The 26753-nt window shown below is 50.4% G+C and overlaps 1 protein-coding gene across 1 annotated transcript; it reads left to right on the top strand.

Moving 5' to 3' along the window:
- Positions 1-962: 962 nt before the first annotated feature.
- LOC129330927 (kinetochore protein Nuf2-like) lies at positions 963-6820 on the top strand. Its single transcript, XM_054981201.1, has 3 exons — positions 963-1134; positions 4802-4937; positions 5842-6820. The coding sequence occupies exons 1-3, from the start codon at positions 1025-1027 to the stop codon at positions 5977-5979; spliced, it is 384 nt and encodes a 127-aa protein (XP_054837176.1). The 5' UTR covers positions 963-1024; the 3' UTR covers positions 5980-6820.
- The last annotated feature ends 19933 nt before the right edge of the window (positions 6821-26753 follow it).

Genomic DNA, 26753 nt, shown 5'->3' with positions numbered 1-26753 from the left:
GGTTTATATTCACATCACCTCTTGCCCAAAGACATTCCAAGGAAATGTAAAACATACATGAAATTTTGTTAATATATATTGAAATGGATTCTCAGAAGCCAGCAAGATGCAAAAGTCAGCTAATCTAAGGCTGCCTGGCACGGAGAGATCACTATACCCAATAGTAAAATGGCTGGCACCTGTGTGGACAATGAAAATGGCACAAGAGAGCCACTCACAGACAAGGCAAGGGTCTTTTATCTATTCAGGGGAAACCACCCCCCACATATACAGAGCTACAACTCTGGTTAATTTAGAAAAGATTAAAAAGACATAAACTGACTCTGTGAAGATCTGCAAATGCTCCAAAAGGGACAGAATGTTGACTATGGCAGTTCGTTTGGATATTTCCAAAATGGTGCCCGAGCCTTGCTTTGTTTGAGGTATTTTTGGTCAGAAACAATACAGGGATTTGGGGGCCCTGTTTTGGATCAGAAATACCCAAATGCATACCCCTGATGTTGGCAGTAGTTGAATGTCAAAATAAAAGGCAGGGAGGGTTGGCCAGTTCAAGCTCCCAAGAGCTTAGAATTCTGAAGGGGGTGATTTGAGTGATAAGATGATTTCCAAAATTGTCTTCTGTTCCTGATCTTTGTGGAGACCCCCCCCCATTAATATTATAGGGGGCTAAAATTTCTAACCTGGCCTTCCATCAAATAGTGCCTAAGGAAATTGAGGAAAACAATAAAATGACAGCATCCTGAAACAAATCTGAGTGCCTGAACATGCCAAGTCTTTTTCTCTTTGCGAACCTTTGTTAGTTATGAATTTGTCTTTGTTTTGCAAAGTGGGCTCTGACTCTGTTAACATTGGCCGGCCACATATTGCATCTCTTTACCTTGTAGTAGTTTGTTGTCCAGATGAGAGGACTGTTTCCGTAACTGCTTCTGATGTGTCTTCCAAAACATTCATGTTCCAGATCCGAACCTTAGAGCACCAGATTGAGAGCAGCAAAAGCGGATTCAGAAATTCCAAGACAGAAGAGATGTCCTTGAAGAGGCTGGTTACTACAAAACGGGAAAAGCTCACCACTACTGAAATCAAAATAAAGAAGATACGGGAGGATATGGAGCAGCGCAAGCAAGCAATAACCGAGTACGAATGAAACTGGCATTGGTGTTTGTCCTACTTAGTTCTTAAAGAAATTTAATGTAACTTCAAAACTAGAAGAAAGCATACTCAGTCTTCTGTTCTCTTTTGAGAAATGGGTGGAATAGTTATTTGGGTATGAAAGCAAATGTGTTTATAGGCAGATGGCATGGTACATTACTGTCTGCATTGCAGTTTCACAACAGTGTTTTCAGTGTAGTACTGACAAAGTGAGCTTTAATTCCTGAAGGCTTATACCCTGCAAAATTTTGGTCTCTGAAGTACTATTAGACCCTACTTTTGTTCTGCTGTTAAAGACTAATACAGCTACCCGCCAGAAACTTTCAGCATAGTACTAATTCAGGCCTTGATAAATTTTCTTTGGCTCTAGGCACCTTCAAGTTTTCTATCTTAATTACCATATTTTCTGATTATTGCTACCAGAAAATTGAATCCTAATCACAGTTTCTTGATCATTTTATTGATGCAATGACAAAAGTGTTGTAGCACATAAGTAAATATGCGGGCAACCCTGGTTGTTAGCACCACAAAACAAAAAGCGAACTCCTAACCTAACCTCCCCAATTTCTCATTAAGAACATTTTAATGACAGTAGATATCAGAGTTGTATTCAGACCTATGACTTTGTTAAGAGATCAAGAAATTGCCTTTCAGTAGTGGCAATTCTTAATCTAGTTGATAAATAGAAGAATGAGGGTCAATTAATGGAGAATCCAGGGCTCATTTCGAGGGGGAACGCACAGGAACGCAGTTACGGCAGTTCCCCAAAGAGGTCACATGTCAGGTGGCCCTGCCCACCTGACTCTTGGCTATTTTGGGCCCGTTTAGTCCTGGATTGGGGCTGAAATGGCCTGGATCGGGCCTCTGACAGGTGGTAGATCACTCTCCTGCTCAGCAGCAGCCTGATCCTGACCATTTTGGGCCCCTTTTTTAGCCCCTTTTTGCCATTTTGGGCCCAATTTCGGTACTGAATGGCCAGGATTGGGTCCAAAACAGCCAGGATAGGTGATGTCAGGGGGTGTGGCATATGCAAATCAATTATGCAAATGACACATTTCTGGTGATGTGGCATATGCTAATGAATTCCTCCAGCTCTTTTTCTACGAAATGACCCCTGGGAGAATCTAATCATGATAGGACTGATAAAGAAATTCTTCTCAGGCTCCCAGTCTGATCTTTCAAATGTAGTTATAGTTAAGCACAGATCCAGCTTCTCTTCCTATGTGGCTCTTAAAGCAGCCTTCTTTCTTAGTGGCCTACAAAATAAAACTGCTGAAGGTATAAGCCGGGTTTGGTAACTTGTTCCCACAGCAGTTATTTCAACAGCCAGATGGCAACAGCAAAGCTGGGGTATGAATTTTTAAAAAGTCATGTTGTTAAAACAGTGCGTGTCCAACTCCGCTGGGTTCAAAGGTTTTCCTTTGTGCCATTTTTATTCCAGTCACATTCAAGAACGATGATTTCAGTTTTTGCTTTGAGAAATGTTAGTGGGCAGCTTGGCTTCTAAATTACGAAGCAGAAAAAGGTGCACAGCCATATTGGCCTGTGCAAAATCCGAAACCAAGAATGAAGTCCGTGCAGTTGCCTTCATTGTGTTGTGGTGTGTCCACTGTCTGTTCTCAAAATTCCAGAAGTGCCCACAGATCCAACGAGGTTGGAGACCAGTGCTGTAGACTATATGAGAAAGAACTGAATGAGTACTTGGGAAAGGAAGGGGACTGACCAGTAATAGATGGGAAGGAACCCCACCCATTGTGCTTAAAGTATATGATGAGGAGGCAACAAAAGAAATGGCCACACGGGAGGTATTTTCAGCTTGCATTTTTTGGTCAGAAAAATCTTCAGGCGGCTGACCAGAAATATAAATGAACATCGAAAAGTAGACAAATGGAAGGGACTTGGCTGTCCCTGCTTCTGCAGCTGCAGGGTCCCTGTTGACAAGGAAGTTGATCCTGTTGATGCGACAGCTTGTTTAAAAATATATCTCAATTTATTACGATGCCACTGGTGTGCCTGACACTTGACAGTAACATGGGCAAAAGACAGGAAGCTTCCAGCCTAAATTTAGAAAAGGGCAAGGGAGGGGCGGAGGGAAGGGATGGCAGGAAGGGATGAGAGTGAACGAGTGAACCTGTTTCTTTTCGATAAATAATCCCAATTTCCTTCGTTTAGAAACTAAGTTGAATTAAGGTCAAAGATAGGGCGGTTCTGTAATATTCAGTCCTGGATGTGTTCTAGCCAAGGAAGTGGTGCTCAGGTCATCGCGCTCTGAAGGCAAGGTCAAGTACTCCATTCTTTTGTGATTGCAGTGATAGCCAAAAGTTGGAAGGGTCACCTCCTCAGCCTTTCCTTCCGTTTCTCACCTCCAGCTTCTTTTCTTTTCTCCCTTTTCCATTCTTCTTGTACTAAGTTAGGCAGATCTTGTCTCTGTGTCTGATTCCGCGGTTGTGTATTTAAGGCACAGCAGTTTACATTGAAATGTAGTCCTACTTATAGGAGCAAGTTCTCTGAACACAACTCAGGCCATCTTGTCAGGAAGGTAGCATAAAAGCCTTTCCTCTGCTGTCACTGGTTTATGAACCAGCTCGAAGGAAGTGATTGTCTAGTCGCTTGTTGAATAGCCTGCAGCTTCTGCAGCTGATGGATCAAAGTCTACCTTCTTTTTCTACACATAGCAAATCAAATGTTTGTCTCTAGGCATAGGACTGAAAACTTAACAACCTCCTCTAAATATTACCGGTCCAGTCAGTTATGCTGTATCTACTCGTCTGGGTTCTCTTGGAAGCAACTAAGAGCTCCTGTAGCCTGGATACCTTGAAAATCTGTACAGGTATTCTAACAATTTTCCCCAGGCCAGTTCGGCTAGGGATCTTTCTGGTGTTCTGTCATCTTATGGGCATGGAGCAGGGGTCACTGTGTGTGTGTGTGTGTGTGTGTGTGTGGGGAGGTAGTTGTGAATTTCCTGCATTGTGCAGGGGGTTGGACTAGATGACCCTGGAAGTCCCTTCCAACTCTTATTCTACCTGCTGGCTTTCCTTCACGTATCCAGTCTGCCCCAAACGATGATTAAGCATTATCATGCACAAACAAAACAATCCTTGCAGTTAGGCCATCATGAATGCCTCCAACTACCTAACCTGTGTGGCTAATTCTCTCCTGTGGGCTCGTCTTCTATCCTTTCGGAAGAGCTGGTTGCCCCAGTCTGAAGGAACTGAGTAGCAAAGCACTTGCCTCTCCTTTCAGAGCATGTACAGAGGGGCAGAAGTCCCTCAAGGAGATAGGACCATCAGTTAGAGACTTAGAATGCTTTCGAAGGGGCTTCTGCACAGGAGCAGCATCCCAGACATGCAACTGTGCAAAGACTATTGGTTGGAAGTAAGCAGCTTAGTTTTGTTTGATGATTCCTGGAGCTGTTTAAAATTGGTTTAAAAACTACATCTGGCTGTGGTTTTTTCTTGAGCAACATTAGTTTTTCAGAAGAGCTAGCAGGAGAGAGTGAAGCGACAGCTGTTCAGTTACCAACCTGCAGAGCAACTCAACTCCAGTTCCTGTTGCAAGAGGAAAACTTAACACAGAAAATATAATCTGGCATTTGCCAAGAGCAGGAAATATTTGTGAGGAGCGTGCTGATGGATGGCTTTCCTTTCCTCAGGTATTGCAACAAGTTTCAGGAGAAAAGAGGGGCTGTTTGTGAGAAGCTGACCTCCATTCACACTGAAATCAAGCAACTCAAAGCAGGGATTCAGCAACTAAATGGCAAGGTTGGAAGAGAGAAAGCAAAAGCACAGGTGAGTGAGTGCATAGAACAGGTGTGTTGTAGGAAACTCCCACTGAGGTTGGATAGGACCAAACTTAAAAGCACGCACGGAAGACCAAGGTGGCCATGATGTGGTGTTTGCTCAGCGGAGTGCTGGGAAAGTAGACTGCTGACAGGGTTGTCTGGCTCTCCACTAAGTGCATCCTCAAACCCCTTTGGAGATATGATCTGGCAGAGCTGCAAAGAGAAACCTGTGGAACACTTAAATGCTTTCTTTTTTGGTGGTGGCCACCAACCCCAAACCCCAGCAGCCATGAATGTGCTTCTCACCTTAACAGATGCATGAATGAGACTGATAAAAACAGTATGGCGTTAAGGCTTTCCTGTGTGTCAAACATGAATTGGGGGCATGATCCGGAGATTAGGAAGTGTTGTAGGAGCAGTAGGACTAGGCTTAGCAGACCTGGTGCAGTGGCACCATTTGTGCCAGCAGTAACTAGATTTGGCCAGCAGCCTAGCTGTTGCAGGAATGGACCAGGCTGTCTAGGGTTGATTGTGGATGGGAAGCCCCTTCCACAAAGCCCTCCAACCCCATATACCCCCTCCTTCCCACAGTCCCCTGAGCAGACAAGGGCCCTGGATAATACTGCCACAGCTCTGGTTCAAGGGCTTGATTGGGGAGGACCTAGAGCACCCCACCCTCGCAGATCCCTCTTCAATTGGGGTGTGTTCTGCTGTAAAGTAGAGTACGAAGCATGAAGGACCCAGAAAAGACGAATTTATTAACTGTTCTCATAAGCAGAAAGCGCATTTTTGGTTTTGTAAATATTGAATCCATCTGAAAGGGCTGAAGAATATTGAGACCTGTTGGGATGCTCGGTGTATTCCTTACTTTGAATAAGTACATGACACGTCTTTTCCTCCCTCCACTTAAGGAGATCTATCTCAACCTGAGGGTTGGCTTGGAAAAGTACCATGAAAATCTGGCGAAGATGGTGGACAGCTGTACATCTGCAAGAGAAAGCAAAATTATGGAATTAGAGACTCTTCTGAGTGCATCATTCCGCTCTTGATTTCATACTCTGCTTTTATTGCACTTGTTTTTCTGGTGCAGGAGACAGTTTTAAGAGTGGCTTTCTTGGGGCATTGATGGGAGGGGATTGGTCCCCATTTTAATGCTGGAGTGATCCAGCATCGGGCCTGTTGGATGGAGCATGTTCATACCTTCTTCATTATATTCTCTGCCAGCCAAGTCACGACAGCACAACGAATACCAGAATTACGCAAGGTCAACAATGGGATTATTTGCAACTGGTTGGGAGGGCTGTAGAGTGGGTTGGACTTCTTTTTATCTGGATAAACTCCATTTCTGTGTTTACATATCCTTTGATGCCTTCTCTTCTGTGCATCAGAGATGATGCACTTTGTGTTTCCAGAATGATCTTGTAATTTTTTTTTTTTTGTAATAAAAGAGCCAAGTCATCTTGGTAATTATTTTTGGATTAACCCATTGGTTGCAGAAGGTCTAGAATCTGCATGGAATCCTCAGCTGGAGAAGAATGCAGAGTGGAAGGCAGCATCCAGGTTGAACGTCTCTAAGCAACAACTGTCCTGGGGCAAGCAGGCAGCAGCCTTCGGGTGAGAGCTTCAGTCAACTTCCACTGGTCTGGCTGGAGGCTTTCTTACATCTTAAATAGGAGCATGTTTTTCTGTGGTGGTAAGGCCACTGCTCAGCCTAATGTTGCGTGTGCATCTGATACACTATTTTTGCTGTGCATTTATGCCCGAGTGCCATGTAACTCCTGAACTGAAGTTTTTAGTTGCATTAACCCACTGAATCTTGATTAAGTCTTGTTAGCTCGACTTTTAATTTAGGCTTTGATATTTTGCATTAAAATAAAATAATTGCTTGCATTTGGCTCTCATCAATATTTTCATTGCCCTCTTATTCATTCAAATGTCAAAGTCCTCCAAACAATTCAGATTTTTGTTGTGGATTTTCCGGGCTGTACAGCCCGGAAAATCCACAACAACCATCGTTTTCTGGCCGTGAAAGCCTTCGACAATACATCAATTCAGATTTTGTCTATGATTACTCTAGTGGGAAGAGGTAGGGGATTTGGATGATGTTTGCATTAGCCCAAAGATCTGTCCACTTTACTTTCAACCTGTCCTTGGACTGCCAGGTACTCTAGGAATACTTTTCCCACTGCTCCTGTGCAAGGATAAGTGTCAGCAATCTGTATCTCAAACAAGAACTTGACCTGTATATACAGGCCTCCCATTTAACTGCCCCAGCCCCAATTTCCCATCTCCAAGGAACAGTGGAGCAGGAGACAAAATGGCCTCCATAGTGACACTCTAGGATTTTGCCCTAGTTTCTGTGGTAAAGACCATACAGAAGGCATCCCAGAGTATCACTCAGAAGTGATATCACATCCTCCCTAAGCTCCATTGCCCCTGATATCCCCCAGCATTTTCCAAGGCAATGTCTGGCACCCTACTGATAGATGTTTCAGATGCTTGTGTCAGGTATATTGCTTCTACCCCTGGCTCTATATCCCATTACTTGAGGGGTTGGCTGCAACTAGTGTTTTAACTCTTGCTTTAATTCTCATCACTACAGCCTCCATCCCAGATGGCTTTGTATATGCAAATCCCATTATCCTCAACATAGTCTCTTTTAGTGGTCAAAGGGAGACCATAAGCTCCCAACACTGATCCAGCCTCCAAATGACAAAATGTTTCTTGCTGAGCAGCTTCTTCACCAAGCAGGATTCATGCATATAACACTGACTGCTTCCTGTCCTTCCTCTTTCTCTGATGTGTCCATCAACGGAAGCCTGGATCCTTAGCTGTTACTTTATTTATTTAATGTCATTTATAGTCCGCCTTTCTCACTGAGATTCAAGGTGGATTACACAGTCTGAGATTAGTGCAATCAATATCAAGGACATTTCCATACAGTGTCGAGGACATTTCCATAAACGATATAATAGGATTTCACAAAGACATAGCATTAGCAAGGATCCAGTACAGAGTTGAAGAATTGCTGAAACAGAACATAATTCTAGGACTGCCATTAGATAACATGAACAGGTAGTATATAGGAAGGAGTACATATTCAAAGCAACAGATAATAGGCAAGGCAACTTAGTGGTGAAGTCTATGGTCCCTAACCCATTAGCAAAGCATTTGAGACCCCCCTGCCTACAATACTTCTATCTTGATTTAAAAAAAACCTTTTTGAATAATTTGGTTTTTCATTGTTTGTAGAAAGCCAGGAGAGTGGGAGCTCTCCTGACCTCCTCAGGCAGCCTGTTCCACAGGGTAGGGGCCACCATAGAGAAAGCCCGTGTGTAGGCTGCTGTTGATTTCACCCATGTGCAGGGTGGCACCTGCAAGAGACCCTGTTCATCTTCGTTCTTCTGTGCCTCCACACATGGGACTGCGCAGGCGCAGGCCAGCCACCGGAAGATTTTTCATCGCTTTCCTCAGCTCCGAAGGGGCCGTTGGGTGCGCGCCTCAGCGACCGTTTCCCGCCCAAACGGTCATGTGTCCATTGGCGACCAACGACCCCTTCCCTCAGTTCTCTTCTTGCCGCCGCTAGAAGGGAACGTCTGCTTCGCAGCTCCATGCTTTGTAGTGATTGTTACTTCGTGATTGATATTTTGGTTTTGATACTTGGATTTCGGACTTGGCTTACTCTTCTTCTTGCTGATTTGGACGGACTTTGGACTCGGTGTGTATTGACTCGGACTGTTATTCGACGGCGCGTATTGCTGAACCCCTTAAACATGGCCTCTAAGGCCTTATTCAAGCACTGTGCTCAGTGCCAGACAAAGATGGCCCAAACAGATGGGCATGATCTGTGCCTTTTTTGCCTTGGGGAAGGTCATATTGTCCCAACGTGTAAGATCTGCCAGAAGTTCACCCATAAGGCCAGACAGGAGAGGTCTGCGCGCTTGAAGGCATCCCTGTGGCAGAAAGTGTTGGATGGAGAGGAGACCTCCAGGCCCCCTTTGGTGGTGAGCAAAACTCCGTTGTCCTCCCCAAAGGCTGCCCTTAACTCCTCGGCCGAACGGCATTCACAAGCGGGCTCTGTGGCTTCTGCTAAGTCGGTGTCGACATCTCGACCGGCGAGTATAGCAGCACCAAAAGCGGGTTCACAAGTGGCGATGTCTCCGAAATCGCCGAGAAAAAAGGCGTCGTCGAGGCTGGATCCAAAGAAGTCGGTTTCGGGATTGGATCCGATGGGGTCGGATCCTACCTGCCTGTCGACTCCGACGCCGGATCCGAAGGCCGCTGCAGCACCGAGACCACACTCCGCTGGCAAGAAGTCCTCCACCAAAAGGGCGTCGGATCCGAGAGCCTGCTCGGAACCGCCGTCGAAGAAGCCGAAGAAGTCCAAACATCGACACTCTCGGTCCCCACGGCGCAGGTCTGCTGATGAGGTAGTGCTAGTTTCTCCACGCACGCCTTCCCCTCATCTGAACTCGCCAGACCGTTCTGCTCCGGAGGAAGTACCGGATCTGGGTACATATGTTGTGGTTTCGAGTGCTCCGTCGCCGGAACCGAGCCCGGCTGCCCCTTGTCGGATCCGATGCACACCCAGGTAGCGCTCCTCCGCATCTCCAGCTTCCTCCACTCGGAGTCGACGCCCTGTCTCCGATGTGGAAAGCGTCGGTTCCGAGCGTTCCTTGGCTTCCCGGCACCGACAGGCCTCCTATATTCCACCTCCTTACCACTGTCAATGGAGTGGGGCTCCTGCGGGGTATGACTCCTCGGATCCAAGGCCATCAACATCCAGGCAGCGTGAGTGGCTACCTCCACCGTTTCCAGCTGATGAGGTGTCGGTTCCTGCTTCTGATGAGGAGGAGGCTGCTGTTGGCTACGAGTGTGGCTCTGAGTCCTTGTTGGAACCGTCTCCGGATGACAATGTGGCTCCCAGTACGAGTTCCCCGTATGAGGATCTCCATATCTACGCTGACCAGATGGCCCGTATGGCAAAGGCGTTGGAAATTGATATCTCTTCAGCCACGCCTAAGACGAAGGACAAGCTCCTGTGCCGCATCTATGGCGACAACCCGGCTACGGTGGGTTTTCCCATGTTGGAGGGCGTAGAGGAGATAGTGGAGAAGGTGTGGAAGGTGCCTTCAGATCTGCCAGCTACATCGAAGCGCATTGAGCAAATGTATAAAATCAAGCAAGGCACATGGCAATCGCTTGTCAAGCATCCTCCACCTTCATCCCTGATTGCTGAGGAGATCCAGCACCGTCGGTCAGGTTCCTCTTCCGTCCCGCCAGACAAGGAGGGGAAGAAGATGGACGCCCTGGGCAGGCGCCAATACTCCATCTCGGCCCTGGCCCTCCGTATAGCCAACTACCAAACCATCATGGCTGTCTATCAGCTCTACCTGTGGGAGAAGCTGACGCCTTATGTCGCTGACTTGCCTGCAGATAAGAAGGCGGTGGTGTCCCTGCTGCAAAACGAAGCCATTCGCCTCTCAAAGCAGCAGATGAATGCGGGGAGCCATGCAGCTGATACTGCGGCCCGTGGTATGTCATCAGCGGTGATCCTGAGACGGCACTCTTGGCTCCAGTCGACAGCTCTCCCGCAGGAGGTGAAGGCCAAAATTGAAAATCTGCCTTTTGAAGGGGACTCCCTCTTCTCATGGATTACCATGGATGAGGCGCTGAAGAAGAAGAAGGAGGATAGGCAGACAGCTCGGTCATTGGGAGTGACCTCGGCGGACAGGTCTGCTTTCAAGCCACGGTACCCCACGAGATACAACCTGTACCAGTACCATGGGAGATACCAACAGCGTCCCTACTTCCATCAATACCCTGCTTTTCAGCGCCATTACACTCCCACGCAGCAACCCAAGAGGCATAGGCCTTTCAAGCCCCGTCCATCTCAGCCTCCTGCTCAGCAAAAAGGAGCAGGGAGGCAATTCTGATGGGATGAACCAGTCACAGCCCTAACTTTCTCGGACAGGCTGAAGCCTTTCCTATTTGAATGGGAGTCAATAACATCTGACTCATGGGTCTTAACAATTGTAAACAAAGGATATGGGCTGGAATTCACTGAACTGCCTATGTGTATCTCACCGTTAAAGGCTGTGAATAATACCATGGCTGAGCTAGAGGATGAGATCATATCTCTCTTGGCCAAGGGTGCTGTGGAGGAGGTGGCATACGAGGAGTCTGAGAAAGGCTTCTTTTCTCGTTTCTTTCTAGTCCCCAAAAAGGATGGGGGGGTTTACGCCCCATTCTAGATTTAAGGGGTCTTAATGCCTTTCTAAAAGTGACAAAGTTTAAGATGGTCACGCTGTCTGCTGTAATTTCCTTGCTAAAGAAAGGGGATTGGTTTGCTGTCCTTGACTTGAAGGACGCCTATTTCCATGTTGGAATACTAGAGGAGCACAGAAAGTTTCTGGGCTTCGTTTACAAGCGAAGGGTGTTCCATTATAGAGTGCTTCCCTTTGGCCTATCCACAGCGCCACAAGTATTTACCAAGTGTGTGGCTCCTGTGGTGTCTTTCCTTCGAGAGAAAGGCTGTGCCATCTTTCCTTACCTCGATGATTGGCTCATCATGGCAGACTCTGAGGCTGGGCTTGTGCACTCTGTAGAGTTAGTACTGAGCACATGCAAACGTTTGGGTCTGCTGGTAAATTTGGATAAGTCAAAACTGGTACCCAGCTGTAAGGTCTCTTACATTGGTGCCGTATTAGACTCAGTTGAGGGTAAAGCACTACTTCCACAGGAAAGAGCTAGGTCTCTTAAGGGATTGATTTCCATGTTCAAGAGAAATCGTTTCCAATCTGTGCGCATGATACAATGCTTACTGGGTCATATGGCAGCTGCTGCCTCAGTAGTACCCTTTGCAAGACTGCATATGCGTCCGCTTCAAAATTGGTTTGTGTGGAGGTACGATGCCACCCTCCGTCTCAAGTTATCCATACCTAGGGTCATTCTATCCTCCCTTGACTGGTGGCTGTCAGATGACAACTTGTTTATGGGGACCCTGTTTGGCTATCTGCATCCTGAGGTTACAGTAACCACTGATGAGTCCCTGCAGGGATGGGGTGCCTATTGTGGTGCTGTGTGCGTACAGGATGTATGGTCAGAAAGGGAAAGAAACCTGCATATTAACGTTCTTGAACTAAGAGCTATTCGTTTTGCACTTGTGTCCCTTGCAGCACTTCTACAAAACCGTCAGGTGTTGGTGCAGACGGACAACACAACTGCCATGTATTACCTAAACCAGCAAGGGGGCACAGCATCTATGATTCTCTGCAGGGAGGCCACGCTCGTTTGGCAATGGGCGATCCAGAATGGTGTGATGCTTCGGGCAATACACGTAGCGGGATCAGACAATGCTCGGGCAGATGCCCTGAGCAGAGTGCACATGTTGGACCACGAGTGGGAACTAAACACAGAGTACATTGGGCCGATCTTCCAAATGTGGGGCCAACTGAGCATAGATGTGTTTGCAACGTCAGCAAACACCAAGGCCCAGATATTTTGTTCAAGGGCGGGGAGCGACCCCCTCTCTATTGGGGATGCCTTCCAATTTATGTGGACCCACAGGTTGCACTATATGTTTCCACCATTCATCTTCGTTCTTCTGTGCCTCCACACATGGGACTGCGCAGGCGCAGGCCAGCCGCCGGAGAATTTTCTAGAGCTTCCATGGCTCCGAAGGGGCCGTTTGTCGCGCGCCTCAGCGACCGTTTTCCCGCCCAAACGGTCACGTGATCCTCCAGCGACCAACGGCCCCTTCCCTCAGTTCTCTTCTTGCCGCCGCTTGGAGAGAACGTGAGCTTCGTTGCTCTGTGCTTTTGTGCTTCGTACTTTACTCTAACTGATTGCTTGGCTTTTGACTTCGGACTTCGTGACCTCGACTATTCTTTGGATTTCGCTTTGGACTTTGACGTGGACTCGGTAATTTGACTCGGACTGTTCTTGACCCTTCTTTCGCGTGCCCCTGAAGATGGCCTCTACGGCTCTCTTCAAGCATTGCCTGAAATGCCACACTAAAATGGCCAAATCCGATGGCCATGATTTGTGCCTTTTTTGCTTGGGAGAGACCCACAATGTCTCGGCCTGTAGGATCTGCCAGGGTTTCACCAGCAAGGCCCGGCAGGATCGCAAGGCCCGGTTAAATTCCTCGCTGTGGCAGAAGGTCATGTCGGAGGGAACCCCGTTACGTCCGTCCAAGGCCGGCCCTAGCCCCTCTGCCGAACGGCAATCAAGAGCTGGCTCAGTGGCCTCCGCGAGGTCGGGGTCGAAACCGCTTCCCCCGAGTGCCTCGGCGTCGAGAGCGGCCTCTCCAGCGCAGGGACCGGTGCGGCCGCCCCGTAGCGCGTCATCTACCAGGTCGGATCCGAGACCAGCGTCGGAACCAAGGATCCTGGTACCGAGTCCCCGGTCGGAACCGACGACCGGTTCGATCCCGATCAAGGCGAAGAGGTCGAAGCCGAGGTCCCCTTCGAAGGCGAGGAGCGCGTCGGTTCCGAGGTCTTCTTCGGAGCCAGCGAAGAAGAAGAAGAAGACCAAGCATCACCGGTCGCCGCGTCCCGCTCCTCAGGAAGAGGTCATCGTGCTTCCTCACACGCCTTCCCCTCATCTGGGCTCCCCGGAGCCAGAAGACATCTCCGTGCCGGTGCCGGATCCGATGGCCTTCGAGACGGTGCCCGCAGAATTCTCGTCGGGGCCGGAGCCGAGCCCGCGCCGTCGGAGCCGACCATCGCTTCCCCTTCGGTCGCCGAGGCTGGAACCGAGCCCGTCCCCTCGTCGGAGCCGTCCGTCGCCTGCCCGTCCGTCTCCACCTCCGGTCGGTCGTGAGCGTCATGGTTCCGGGGACAGTGTCCGATCAGTCCGGTCCGCTGCGTCCCGACATCAACAGGCTTCCCGCCTCCCCTCGCCATACCGTTGCCAATGGGAGGGGGCACCTGCGGGCTTCTCCGTGTCGGAACCGAGGCCTTCGACATCGAGGTCGGCGTGGGCTCCCCCTCCGCTCCCGGTTCCGGAATCCCAGCTCGGTTCCGATGAGGAGGATGTGGAGAGCTTTGGTGGCTGCCAGTCGGAGTCCTGGTCCGAACCATCGCCAGCTGAGGAGCTAGTGCCATCTGCGGACTCGCCATTCGAGGACCTCCACATCTACGCCGACCAGATGGCTAGGATGGCCAAGGCTCTCGAGATGGACATCTCTTCGGCAGTCCCCCAGACCAAGGACAAGCTCCTCAAACGTATTTACGGGGACAATCCAGCGTACGTTGGCTTCCCCATGCTCGAGGGTATTGAGGAGATTGTGGAGAAGGTGTGGCAGGTGCCCTGTGATCAACCGCCAACATCCAAGCGCATCGAGCAGCTTTACAAGATCAAGCAGGGCACCTGGCCGGCGTTGGTGAAGCACCCTCCACCTTCCTCCTTGGTCACAGAGGAGTTCAACCCCCGACGATCGGGTCACTCCTCGGTGCCTGCCGATAAGGAGGGCAAGAAGCTGGATGCCATGGGCAGGCGCCAGTACATTGTCTCTTCACTGGGTCTGAGGATCGCCAACTACCAGACCATCATGGCAGGGTACCAGCTGTACCTCTGGGAGAAGTTGGCATCCTACACTCGAGACCTCCCACCTGAGCAGAAGGCTGTCGTCTCCCTGTTGCAGACAGAGGCTGTCAGGCTGTCTAAGCAGCAGATGAATGCTGGGAGCCACGCTGCTGACACTGCTGCTCGGGGAATGGCTTCGGCGGTGGTCCTCAGGCGCCACTCCTGGTTGCGGTCTACGGCCCTGTCCCAAGAGGTGCGTTCCAGGGTGGAGAGCATGCCCTTTGAAGGGGACTCGCTGTTCTCCAAATCGACCGACGAGACCCTGAAGAAAAAGAAGGAGGACCGGCAGACGGCGCGGTCCTTGGGTCTGGCTCCAGCGGACAAGCCCTCCTCCAGGTCACGGTACGCTCCCCGGTCTGGCCCTTACCATTACCAGGGCAGATACCAGCCACAGCGGCCGGGCTACCAGCAGTATCCTGCCTACCAGCAGCGGCCTTACCCTCCCGCACAACAGCAGAGGAGGCGTCGGCCCTTCAAGCCTCGTCAGGCACAGCAACCGGCCCAGCAGAAGGATCAGCAGGGCGCCGGGAGGCAGTACTGACGGGTCACGCCAGCCGTATCCCCGAACTTTTCGGACAGACTTAGTCCACTCCTCTCTGAGTGGGAGTCAATAACATCTGACTCATGGGTCTTAACTATTGTTGAACTGGGATACGGGCTGGAGTTTGTTGAGCTGCCTAGATGCAGTTCACCCCTGACAGCTGTCAATAACACTATGGCCGAGCTGGATGCGGAGATCGTGTCGCTCTTGGCCAAGGGTGCTGTGGAAGAATTGCCCTATGAGGATTCTGTAAAGGGTTTCTTCTCTAGGTTCTTCCTGGTCCCCAAGAAGGATGGGGGCTTACGTCCCATTTTAGATCTGAGGGGCCTTAATGCCTACCTCAAGGTGACCAAATTCAAAATGGTTACGTTGGCGGCTGTGATCGCCTTGCTGAAACAGGGAGATTGGTTTGCGGTTCTTGACTTAAAGGACGCATACTTTCACGTGGGCATACGGAAGGAGCACAGGAAATACCTGAGCTTTGTTTACCGGCAAAGGGTTTTCCGGTATAAGGTGCTCCCCTTTGGCCTGTCCACTGCCCCACGAGTGTTCACTAAATGTGTGGCCCCTGTGGTTTCCTTCCTACGGGAAGAAGGCTGTACCATCTTTCCGTACCTCGATGACTGGCTCATCGTGGCTGAATCGGAGTCTAGGCTGGTGCAGGACATTGGCTTGGTACTTAGCACTTGCCAACGCCTGGGGCTCCTGGTGAACTTGGAGAAATCCAAACTGGTGCCCAGCTGCAAGGTGTCCTACATTGGCGCACTCTTAGACTCTGTGGAGGGTAAGGCCCTGCTCCCCTTGGAGAGGGCTCGGTCCCTACGGGGCCTAGTGTCCATGTTTAAAAGGAACCGGTTCCAGTCTGTGCGCACTATCCAGTGCTTACTAGGGCATATGGCAGCGGCCACCTCTGTGGTGCCTTTTGCTAGGCTGCGTATGCGCCCGCTCCAGAACTGGTTTGTGCGGAGGTACGATGCTCTGCTACACCCTCCGTCCCTCAAATTCTCTGTCCCAAGGGTCATCCTCTCCTCCTTGGACTGGTGGCTGTCTGATGACAACTTGTTTAGAGGGACCCCTTTTGGGTATCAACACCATGACATCACGGTTACCACTGATGCCTCTCTGTTGGGATGGGGGGCTTACTGTGGTGATGTGTCTGTGCAAGATGTCTGGTCTGACAGGGAAAAGACCCTCCATATCAATGTGCTTGAACTAAGGGCCATTCGTTTCGCACTTGTGTCTCTTACAGCACTGCTGAAAAATCGTCAGGTCTTGGTGCAGACGGACAACACGACTGCCATGTACTACGTGAATCAGCAGGGGGGCACAGTGTCCATGGCCCTGTGCCGGGAAGCCACACTCACTTGGCAGTGGGCTATCAAGAACGGCGTGTCGCTCCGTGCTATACACGTGGCTGGGTCAGACAATGCCCGGGCAGATGCCCTCAGCAGGGTCCCTTTACTAGACCACGAGTGGGAACTGAACGGAGAGTGCATTGGGCTTATCTTCCAGATGTGGGGTCATCCGGTGATAGACGTGTTCGCCACTGCGGCGACCACCAAGGCCCACACGTTCTGTTCCAGGGCAGGGAGCGACCCCCTCTCTATTGGGGATGCCTTCCAGTTTACGTGGACGCAGGGCTTGCACTACATGTTTCCTCCGTTCCCCTTGATTCCCAGGGTCCTGTGCAAGATAGAGGAGGACGGGACGGACTGCATCCTAGTGGCCCCCTTCTGGCCACGGCAGGTTTGGTTCCCGAAGCTCCTGCGGATGTCCCAACGGACATATGTGAGTCTGCCCCCTCGGCAAGACCTTCTCCTAAACGGGAGCCTAGTCCACCACGATCCCAGGAAGCTGCACCTAACGGCTTGGCGGATCGTTCCTCCCCTGTAGGCTTTACTGACGAGGTACAGAGGGTCCTCCTGAATGCCCGTCGGCCATCCACTAGGCGCGCTTATGCGGCCAAGTGGCGCAGGTTTGAGCTCTGGGCACTTGCCAGAGGAGTGGTGCCTGACAGCAGTCCCTTGGGGGTTGTATTCGAGTATTTGTGCCACTTGCGTGGCCTGGGCTTGAAGGTGTCCTCCCTCAAGGTACACTTGGCAGCGATATCAGCTGCTCACGCCCGAGTTGAGGGTGCTACGGTGTTTTCTCACCCACAATCCCGCCAGTTCCTTAAGGGCATGTACAATCTTTACCCACCTGTGTCGGCGCCAGTGCCTCAGTGGTCGCTGTCCTTGGTGCTCTCACGTCTCATGTTGCCTCCATTTGAACCTATGGCTACATGCCCCTTGGATATGCTGTCCTACAAGGTAGCATTCTTGGTGGCCGTCACATCGGCCAGAAGGGTCAGTGAGCTGTCTGCACTGCGGTCTGACCCTCCCTTTCTTGTGTTTCATCCCAACAAGGTGGTCCTGCGTCCCTGCCTCGGGTTCCTGCCCAAGGTGGTGTCCGCCTTCCACCTCTCGCAGGATATCTCACTGCCTGCATTCTTTCCTCAACCTTCCTCTAAGGGGGAAAAGGCCCTTCATTCCCTAGACTTGAAGAGGGCCCTAGCCTATTACCTGGATAGGACGAAGGAATTCCGCTCCTGTCCTCACCTGTTTGTATGTTTTGGGGCCAAGGACAAGGGTAACAGGGCTTCCTCACAGACCCTGTCTAGGTGGATTGTGACGGCCATTAGCAAGGCCTATTCCCTGGCAGGGGTGGCTTGCCCGCTTCATGTCAGAGCCCACTCCACGCGGTCCCAAGCATCCTCTTCGGCACTCCTCAGGGGGGTGCCCCTGGTTAACATTTGTAAAGCAGCCACATGGTCCTCTGCAGACACCTTTGTCAGGCATTACGCCGTTGATGTCAATGCGGAGCAGGATGTATCTGTGGCCAAGGCTGTCTTACACTCCCTTTTTTCCTAAGGGAGTTTTGGAATGACTTTCTTGGCGTACCTGCTGGGTACCCTTGAGTGAAAGTGTGTATATATGTACCTGGGGGTGTGTATATATGTAAATATTGAGTATTTATGTGTCCTTACACAGTTTTTTACATAGATGTATATATGCATATCTATTTATTGTTGTTCTTGTTTGTTCAATAAAATTGTGTTGGACTTCACCCCCGCCTTCCTTATTGTGTGAAGCTTGGTACACTCCCATGTGTGGAGGCACAGAAGAACGAAGATGAAAACAGGGTTAACATACCTGTAACTTATGTTCATCGAGTTCTTCTGTGCTGACACACAACCCTCCCTCCTACCCCGCTGTGAACTCCAATGCACAATAATGTGATGGCTGTAACGGAAATTGGTGTTTTTAAGGTGTTATGGCTGAAGTGTGTTGGTCAAGCGGCGGCAAAGGAGAACTGAGGGAAGGGGCCGTTGGTCGCTGGAGGATCACGTGACCATTTGGGCGGGAAAACGGTCGCTGAGGCGCGCGACAAACGGCCCCTTCGGAGCCATGGAAGCTCTAGAAAATTCTCCGGCGGCTGGCCTGCGCCTGCGCAGTCCCATGTGTGTCAGCACAGAAGAACTCGATGAACATAAGTTACAGGTATGTTAACCCTGTTTTCCCGCTGATACCAAGGGTGTTGTGCAAAATAGAGAAGGACAATGCAGATTGCATTCTGGTAGCACCCTTCTGGCCAAGACAAGTGTGGTTCCCCAAACTGTTGCAGATGTCCAATCGGACATATGTGAGTCTGCCTCCCCGGCAGGATCTTCTGCTGAACGGGAGCTTGTTCCACCACGAGCCCAGGAAGTTGCACCTGTCTGTCTGGCGGATTCTACCCCGCCTGTAACTTATTCTGAGCAAGTGGAGAAAGTCATGCTAAATGCAAGGAAACTCTCCTCTAGACAGGCTTACAAAGCTAAGTGGCTTAGGTTTGAGGCTTGGGCAGTTTCAAAGAACGTGGTGCCTGTTAGTAGCCCCTTAGGGTTCGTCTTTGACTATTTATGTCATTTGAAAGACCAAGGGCTTAGGGTTACCTCCCTAAAGGTACATCTTGCGGCTATTTCCGCATTTCACGAGCAGGTTGACGGTAGTACAGTGTTCTCACACCATAAATCTCGTCAGTTTTTAAAGGGGATGTTTAATCTTTACCCGCCTGTGTCACCACCAGTGCCTCAATGGTCTCTCTCCCTAGTACTATCTAGGTTGATGCTGCCTCCCTTCGAACCGTTAGCTACATGCACTTTGGACTTACTGTCTTACAAAGTAGCGTTTCTGGTGGCTGTAACATCTGCTAGAAGGGTTAGCGAGTTAGCAGCACTCAGGGCTGACCCCCCATTTCTTCTTTTCCATAAGAATAGGGTGGTCCTGCGGCCGTGCCTTAAGTTTCTGCCCAAGATGGTGTCCACCTTCCACCTGTCGCAGGAGATCACGTTGCCTGTGTTCTTTCCGAATGCATCTTCTAAAGGGGAAAATGCCCTTCACACCTTAGATTTGAGGAGGGCCTTAGCCTTTTATTTGGACAGGACTAAGGACTTCCGTAGCAGTCCCCATCTTTTTGTCTGCTTTGGAAGTAAGGACAAGGGTCATAAGGCATCGTCCCAAACAGTGTCTCGATGGATAGTGTCGGCCATTTCTAAGGCCTATGCTCTGGCTGGGGTGGATTGTCCACTGGGGGTCAGTGCCCACTCCACACGCTCTCAGGCAGCTTCGTCAGCGCTTGTCAAGGGTGTACCGCTTGTCAACATCTGCAAAGCGGCTACGTGGTCGTCTGCTGACATGTTTGTGAAACATGCTATGGATGTTAATGCAGAGCAAGATGTTGCTGTGGCCAAGGCAGTCCTTCACTCCTTGTTTGCATAACAGTACACTTGAATGCTTTGCTCCAATGATGGAGACTGAAACTCTGTATGTGTATATACGTATATAGTTTATTGAACAACTCTAATGTTTCTTGAACAAGTTATCTTGTGCTAATATTTTTGGTACATAATAAAATTGAGTTGGATTTCACCCCACCTTCCTTATTGTGTGAAGCTTGGTACTCTCCCATGTGTGGAGGCACAGAAGAACGAAGATGAAAACAGGGTTAACATACCTGTAACTTATGTTCATCGAGTTCTTCTGTGCTGACACACATCCCTCCCTCCTGCCCTGCTGTGAACTCCTACTACAAAAAAAAAAGAAAAGAAAGAAAGTGTTATTAAGAATTATTACAATGAGAATTAAATTTGTGTGTGGGATAGCGGCGGCAAGGATGAACTGAGGGAAGGGGCCGTTGGTCGCCGTTGGACACGTGACCGTTTGGGCGGGAAACGGTCGCTGAGGCGCGCGCCCAACGGCCCCTTCGGAGCTGAGGAAAGCGATGAAAAATCTTCCGGTGGCTGGCCTGCGCCTGCGCAGTCCCATGTGTGTCAGCACAGAAGAACTCGATGAACATAAGTTACAGGTATGTTAACCCTGTTTTCTGATGAGCGAAGCTGCCGTGGAGGGACATAGGGAGGTTTGTGGTCCCATAGGTTTGCTGGGCCAGAGCCATGAAGAGTTTTGTACGTAATAACCAATACCTTGAATTGAGCATGGTAACTGATAGGTAGCCAATGGAGTCACTGTAGGATGGGAATGATGTTCATGCTCCTACTCACTCCTGCTAACAGTTGATGCATTTTGCATCAACTGGAGCCTCCTAGTTAACTTAGATGGGAGACCAATGTATAGTGCATTACAATAGTCAAGTTTTGATGTTACCATAGCATGGATCCAGGTGGCCTGGTTGGCCGTGTCAAGGTAAGAAGCCTCCTACTTCTCTGGAGGCCAATCTCTTCTCCAGGGGTGCCCATTGGTCCATCTTTGTCTTCCTACCACTCCAGTCCCTAAGAATGAGCTTAGAGCAAATATGAATCTTAATGCAGAACATGTTAGGCAATCATGGAATGCATGAATCTGCCTTATACTGAATCACACTATTAGTCCATCAAAGGCAGCCTTGTCTACTCAGACTGGCTCTACAGGGGTCTCGGGTAGGGATCTTCAACATCCCTGACTATCTGATCTTTATAACTGGAGAACTGCATGTCCAGCAGAGGCTCTACCATTGACTCAGCCCCTACCCAAGGGAACTGGAAACTGCATGCAAAGACTTTCAGTAGCTCATAGTTGGTGCTTTTGTTGAAGGAGAGAGTGACTTGCAATTTCCTCTCTTCTAGAGATGTAACATTTCTAGAAATTTTGAAACCCTAGGCAAAAAAAATTGTTTTGGAAAAAACTCTGGGAGAATTTGAAATATATGCTATACTTTCCTATTATTCCTAAAATTCTTTTAATGTGAAATGCATCCTTTATGACTTAATTAGTATTTAAAATTGAACTATTGACAGCATCTTTATGGAATTTCAAAGTATAAATGCCTTAATACTTGAGAAAGTTGCAAACTGCTGCACCTATGCTACCATGACATACGTATCTTTAATTTTTGCTATCTGAGAGGAAGGAGAGAGAAATAAAAGTTGAAGATTTACAATTTCTGGAGTAAACGAAAAAATATTCTGAGAGAAACTCATAGAATCACAACAAGTAGGATTGCCAACATGTTTAGATATTAAGCTGAACTTTATACTATATTGTAAAGCTTTTCAGTACACTGGAAGTACTGAACTGAACTCTAATAATATATTATACACAGCATATGAATTGTTGGCTAAATTAGTTACTTTGAAACAAAGAAGACAGGGTTAACATACCTGTAACTTACGTTCATCGAGTTCTGTGCCGACACACATGGGTACTGCGCACGCGCAGGCCAGCCGCCGGAAGATTCTTCACCGCTTTCCTAGCTCCGAAGGGGCCGTTTGCCGCGCGCCTCAGCAACCGTTTCCCGCCCAAACGGTCACATGCTCCTCCAGCGGCCAACGGCCCCTTCCCTCAGTTCTCCCTTGCCGCCGCTCATCCAATACACAAAGCCATAACTCCGACTAAGCAACTAGAACTATAGCCCAAAAGTACAGCAATCTGCGTTGGAGTTCACAGCGGGGCAGGAGGGAGGGTTGTGTGTCGGCACAGAAGAACTCGATGAACATAAGTTACAGGTATGTTAACCCTGTCTTCATCTTCGTTCTTCTGTGCCTCCACACATGGGAGAGTACCAAGCTTCACACAATAAGGAAGGTGGGGTGAAATCCAACTCAATTTTATTATACAGCAGGGAAAAAGAGCAACAATATATACACACATATACATGTGGAAACATACCAACCCCACAACATCTAACAAGTACATATAGATATACATATATATATACACTACATACAGAGACTCCGCCTTCCCCATCAGAGCAGATTAATCAGCATACTCCTAGGGAAACAAGGAGTGGAGGACGGCCCTAGCTACAGCCACATCCTCATTGGCATTTACATCAACAGCGTAATGTCGTACAAAGGTATCAGCGGACGACCAAGTTGCAGCCCTACAAATATTAGCTAAAGGTACACCCCTGAGCAGTGCCGAAGATGCCGCCTGGGACCGTGTGGAGTGAGCCCTGACACCCAAAGGACAGTCCACCTTAGCCGTGGCGTAGGCCCTTACAATGGCTGTCACAATCCAACGGGACACCGTCTGAGCAGACGTCCTGCGACCCTTATCCTTTGCCCCAAAACACACAGAAAGGTAGGGACTGTCCCTGAACACCCTTGTCCTTTCCAAATAAAAAGCCAGTGCCCTCCGCAGATCCAAACTGTGGAGGGCCTTTTCCCCTTTAGTAGAAGCTTCAGGGAAAAATACAGGCAGAGAAATCTCCTGTGAAAGGTGGAAGGTTGACACCACCTTGGGCAGGAACGAAAGACACGGTCGCAAGACCACCTTATTCGCATGAAAGCGAAGGAACGGGGGGTCCGCCCTAAGAGCAGCCAGTTCGCTGACCCGTCTGGCAGAAGTGATCGCCACGAGGAATGCCACCTTGTAGGAGAGCAAGTCCAGAGGGCATGTAGCCAAAGGCTCAAAGGGGGGCAACATCAACCTAGCCAGGACCAGGGAGAGAGACCACTGGGGCACAGGGGGTGACACAGGCGGGTAAAGATTAAGCATCCCCTTCAAAAACTGGCGGGACCGAAGGTGAGAGAAAACCGTGCAGCCATCCACCCGGTCGTGGAACGCAGAGATGGCCGCAAGGTGCACCTTCAGAGACGCCACACTAAGGCCCCGGTCCTTCAGTTCACAAAGATAGTCCAGGACCATCCCCAAGGGGCTGCACAGAGGCTCTACCTTCCTAGAGGCGGCCCAAGCCTCAAACCTACTCCACTTCGACTTGTAGGTACGCCGGGTGGAGGGCTTCCTAGCGTTCAATAGGACCCTCTCGACTGGCTCAGAGAAGCCTAGGGACGGGGTCGAATCCGCCAAGCGGTCAGGTGTAGTTTCCTGGGCTCGTGGTGGAAGAGCTTCCCGTGCAGGAGGAGATCCCGCCGGGGCGGAAGGGCCACATAAGCATGGCCGGACATCTCCAGCAGCTTCGGGAACCAGAGCTGCCGTGGCCAGAACGGAGCCACTAAGATGCAGTCCGTGTTTTCCCTTTCCACCTTGCATAGCACTCTGGGTATGAGAGGGAAAGGCGGAAACATGTAATGTAGTCCCCGGGCCCAAGTAAATTGGAAGGCATCCCCAATAGAGAGGGGATCGCTCCCTGCCCGAGAACAAAAAATCTCGGCCTTGGTGTTCGCCGATGTCGTGAACACGTCTATGCTCGGGCGACCCCATTTCCGAAAGATCGGCCCAACGTACTTTGCGTTGAGCCCCCACTCGTGATTCAGCATGTGCACCCTGCTGAGGGTGTCCGCCTGCACATTGTCCGACCCAGCCACATGAATGGCGCGAAGCGTCACCCCATTCCTGATTGCCCATTCCCAAATGAGCGTGGCCTCCCTGCAGAGGATCATGGACACCGTGCCGCCCTGCTGGTTCAGGTAATACATGGCGGTAGTGTTGTCCGTCTGCACCAGCACCTGATGGTTCCGCAAGATCGCTGTGAATGACATAAGTGCAAAACGAACAGCCCTCAGTTCAAGCACATTAATATGGAGACCCCTTTCTCTCTCAGACCACACATCCTGAACACATAGCTCCCCACAGAAAGCCCCCCACCCTTGCAGAGAGGCATCCGTGGTCACGGAGAACTCGGGATGATGGAAACCAAATGGGGTCCCTTTAAACAAATTAATATCCGACAACCACCAGTCAAGAGAGGATATAACGGCTCTGGGGACAGAGAATTTAGCAGTCGGAGGATGCTGTAAAGCATTGTATCTCCTCACAAACCAATTCTGGAGCGGGCGCATCTGCAGCCTCGCAAAAGGGACCACCGGGGTGGCAGCAGCCATATGCCCTAGCAAGCATTGAATCATGCGCACTGGCTGAAAACGATTTCGTTTAAACAAGGACACCAGGCCCTTCAAGGAACGTGCCCGCTCTGGAGGCAATAAAGCCTTGGCCTCCAATGAGTCGAACACTGCCCCAATATAAGGCACAACACGGCTAGGTGTCAGCTTAGATTTTTCAAAGTTAACCAGGAGGCCCAAGCGTTCGCAAGTGTCTAGCACCAATGCCACATCTTGCAGCAGCTTAACCTCCGAGCCCGCTGTTATAAGCCAATCATCGAGATAGGGGTAGATGGTACAGCCCTGCTCTCGAAGAAAGGAAACCACAGGAGCCACGCACTTAGTAAACACACGTGGGGCTGTGGAAAGGCCGAAGAGGAGAACCTTGTAACGGAATACCCACTGCTTGTAAACGAAGCACAGAAATCTCCTGTGCTCCTCCAAGATCCCCACGTGGAAATAAGCGTCCTTTAAATCCAGGACAGCGAACCAATCCCCCCTCTTCAAAAGGGCAATTACAGCAGGCAGTGTGATCATCTTAAACTTGGTCACCCTTAAAAAGGCATTTAGGCCCCTAAGATCCAAAATTGGACGTAGACCCCCATCCTTCTTAGGGACCAGGAAGAACCGGGAAAAGAAACCCTTCTCAGACTCCACAAAGGGCACCTCTTCCACAGCACCCTTAGCCAAGAGGGACCTAATTTCATCCTCCAGCTCAACCAAGGTATTATTCACCGCACTCAGCGGTGAAGTACACATCGGCAGTTCAGTGAATTCCAGCCCGTACCCCTTATCAACAATCGTTAAGACCCATGAGTCAGATGTTATTGACTCCCATTCAGACAAGAGAGGTCTGAGTCTGTCCGAAAAGTTCAGGGCTGCCGCAGGGCCGGGCCTTCAGAACTGCCTTCCAGCCCCTTGCGGATCTTTTTGCTGGGGCGGAGGTTGAGACGAGCGGGGCTTGAACGGCCTACGCCTCCTGCCCTGGTGTTGCGCTGGTGTGTACTGGCGCTGCGAGGGAGGGTACTGCTGATAGTATGGACGGGGTTGATATCTGCTGCGGTACTGGTAGGGGTTATACCTCGACGAGTACCGAGGCTTGAACGTGGACCTGTCCGTCGGGGTGACCCCCAGGGAGCGTGCCGTCTGCCGGTCCTCCTTCTTCTTTTTAAGCGCCTCGTCGGTGGTGGTGGAGAAGAGGGAGTCACCCTCGAAGGGCAGACGTTCGATCTTGGCCTTCACCTCCTGCGGGAGGGCAGTCGACCGCAACCACGAGTGCCTCCTCAGAAGCACCGCTGACGCCATACCCCGAGCAGCCGTGTCAGCCGCATGACTCCCGGCATTCATCTGTTGCTTTGACAATCGTACTGCCTCCATCTGCAGCAACGACACCACCGCCTTCTTGTCAGCAGGGAGGTCAGTGACATAGTTCGCCAGCTTCTCCCAGAGGTAGAGCTGATAGCCCGCCATGATCGTTTGATAGTTGGCTATCCGGAGGGCTAAAGCAGCAACCGAGTACTGACGCCTACCCAGTGCGTCCATCTTCTTTCCCTCCTTATCTGGCGGGACGGAGGAGGACCCCGACCTCTTGTGCTGAATCTCCTCGGCTATCAGGGATGACGGTGGAGGGTGCTTGATGAGAGACTGCCACGTCCCCTGTTTGATCTTATACATCTGTTCGATGCGTTTGGACGTGGCAGGCAGGTCAGATGGTGACTTCCAGACCTTGTCAATGATCTCCTCCAAGGCCTCCAACATAGGAAAACCTACTGTAGCCGGGTTCTCCCCATAGATTCTGCACAACAACTTGTCCTTCGTCCTCGGGACCACAGAAGACACGTCAATCTCCAAGGCCTTGGACATGCGGGCCATTTGGTCTGCATAAATCCGCAGGTCCTCGAAGGGAGAGCTGGTGGAAGGGCCAACATTGTCGTCCGGGGATGGCTCGGAGAACGACTCAGAGCGGTAGCCGGACCCTGCATCCTCGTCATCCTCATCAGACGCTGGTGCTGACACTTCCCCTTCTGGGAAGGGTGGAGGCAACCACTCACGATGGCCAGATGACGACGGCCCCGGATCCGATGACCTGAAGCCAGGTGGAGCCCCTTTCCACAGGCACCGATAGGCCTCCGGTAGACCTGAAGCCTGCTGGTGACGTGAGCCACGGACCACTCGGATCCGACCCGCTCGGATCCGACACTCCCCTCGGACCAACACCGCTGGCTACGGACAGACTGTGCAGGCGACGGATCCCTAGTCGCCTCTCGGATCCGACGACGCGGAGCCAGGATCGATTCCGGTGTTGGCGAACGCCGTCCGCTCGACAGGACCACATAGGCCCCCGGATCCGGCACCTCTTCCTCAAGGAGGGGACGGTCAGGGGAGTCCAGGTG

This window comes from Eublepharis macularius, chromosome 5 (assembly GCF_028583425.1).
Source record: "Eublepharis macularius isolate TG4126 chromosome 5, MPM_Emac_v1.0, whole genome shotgun sequence".
NCBI lineage: Eukaryota > Metazoa > Chordata > Lepidosauria > Squamata > Eublepharidae > Eublepharis > Eublepharis macularius.
This window is presented reverse-complemented; position numbering and strand designations above follow the sequence as displayed.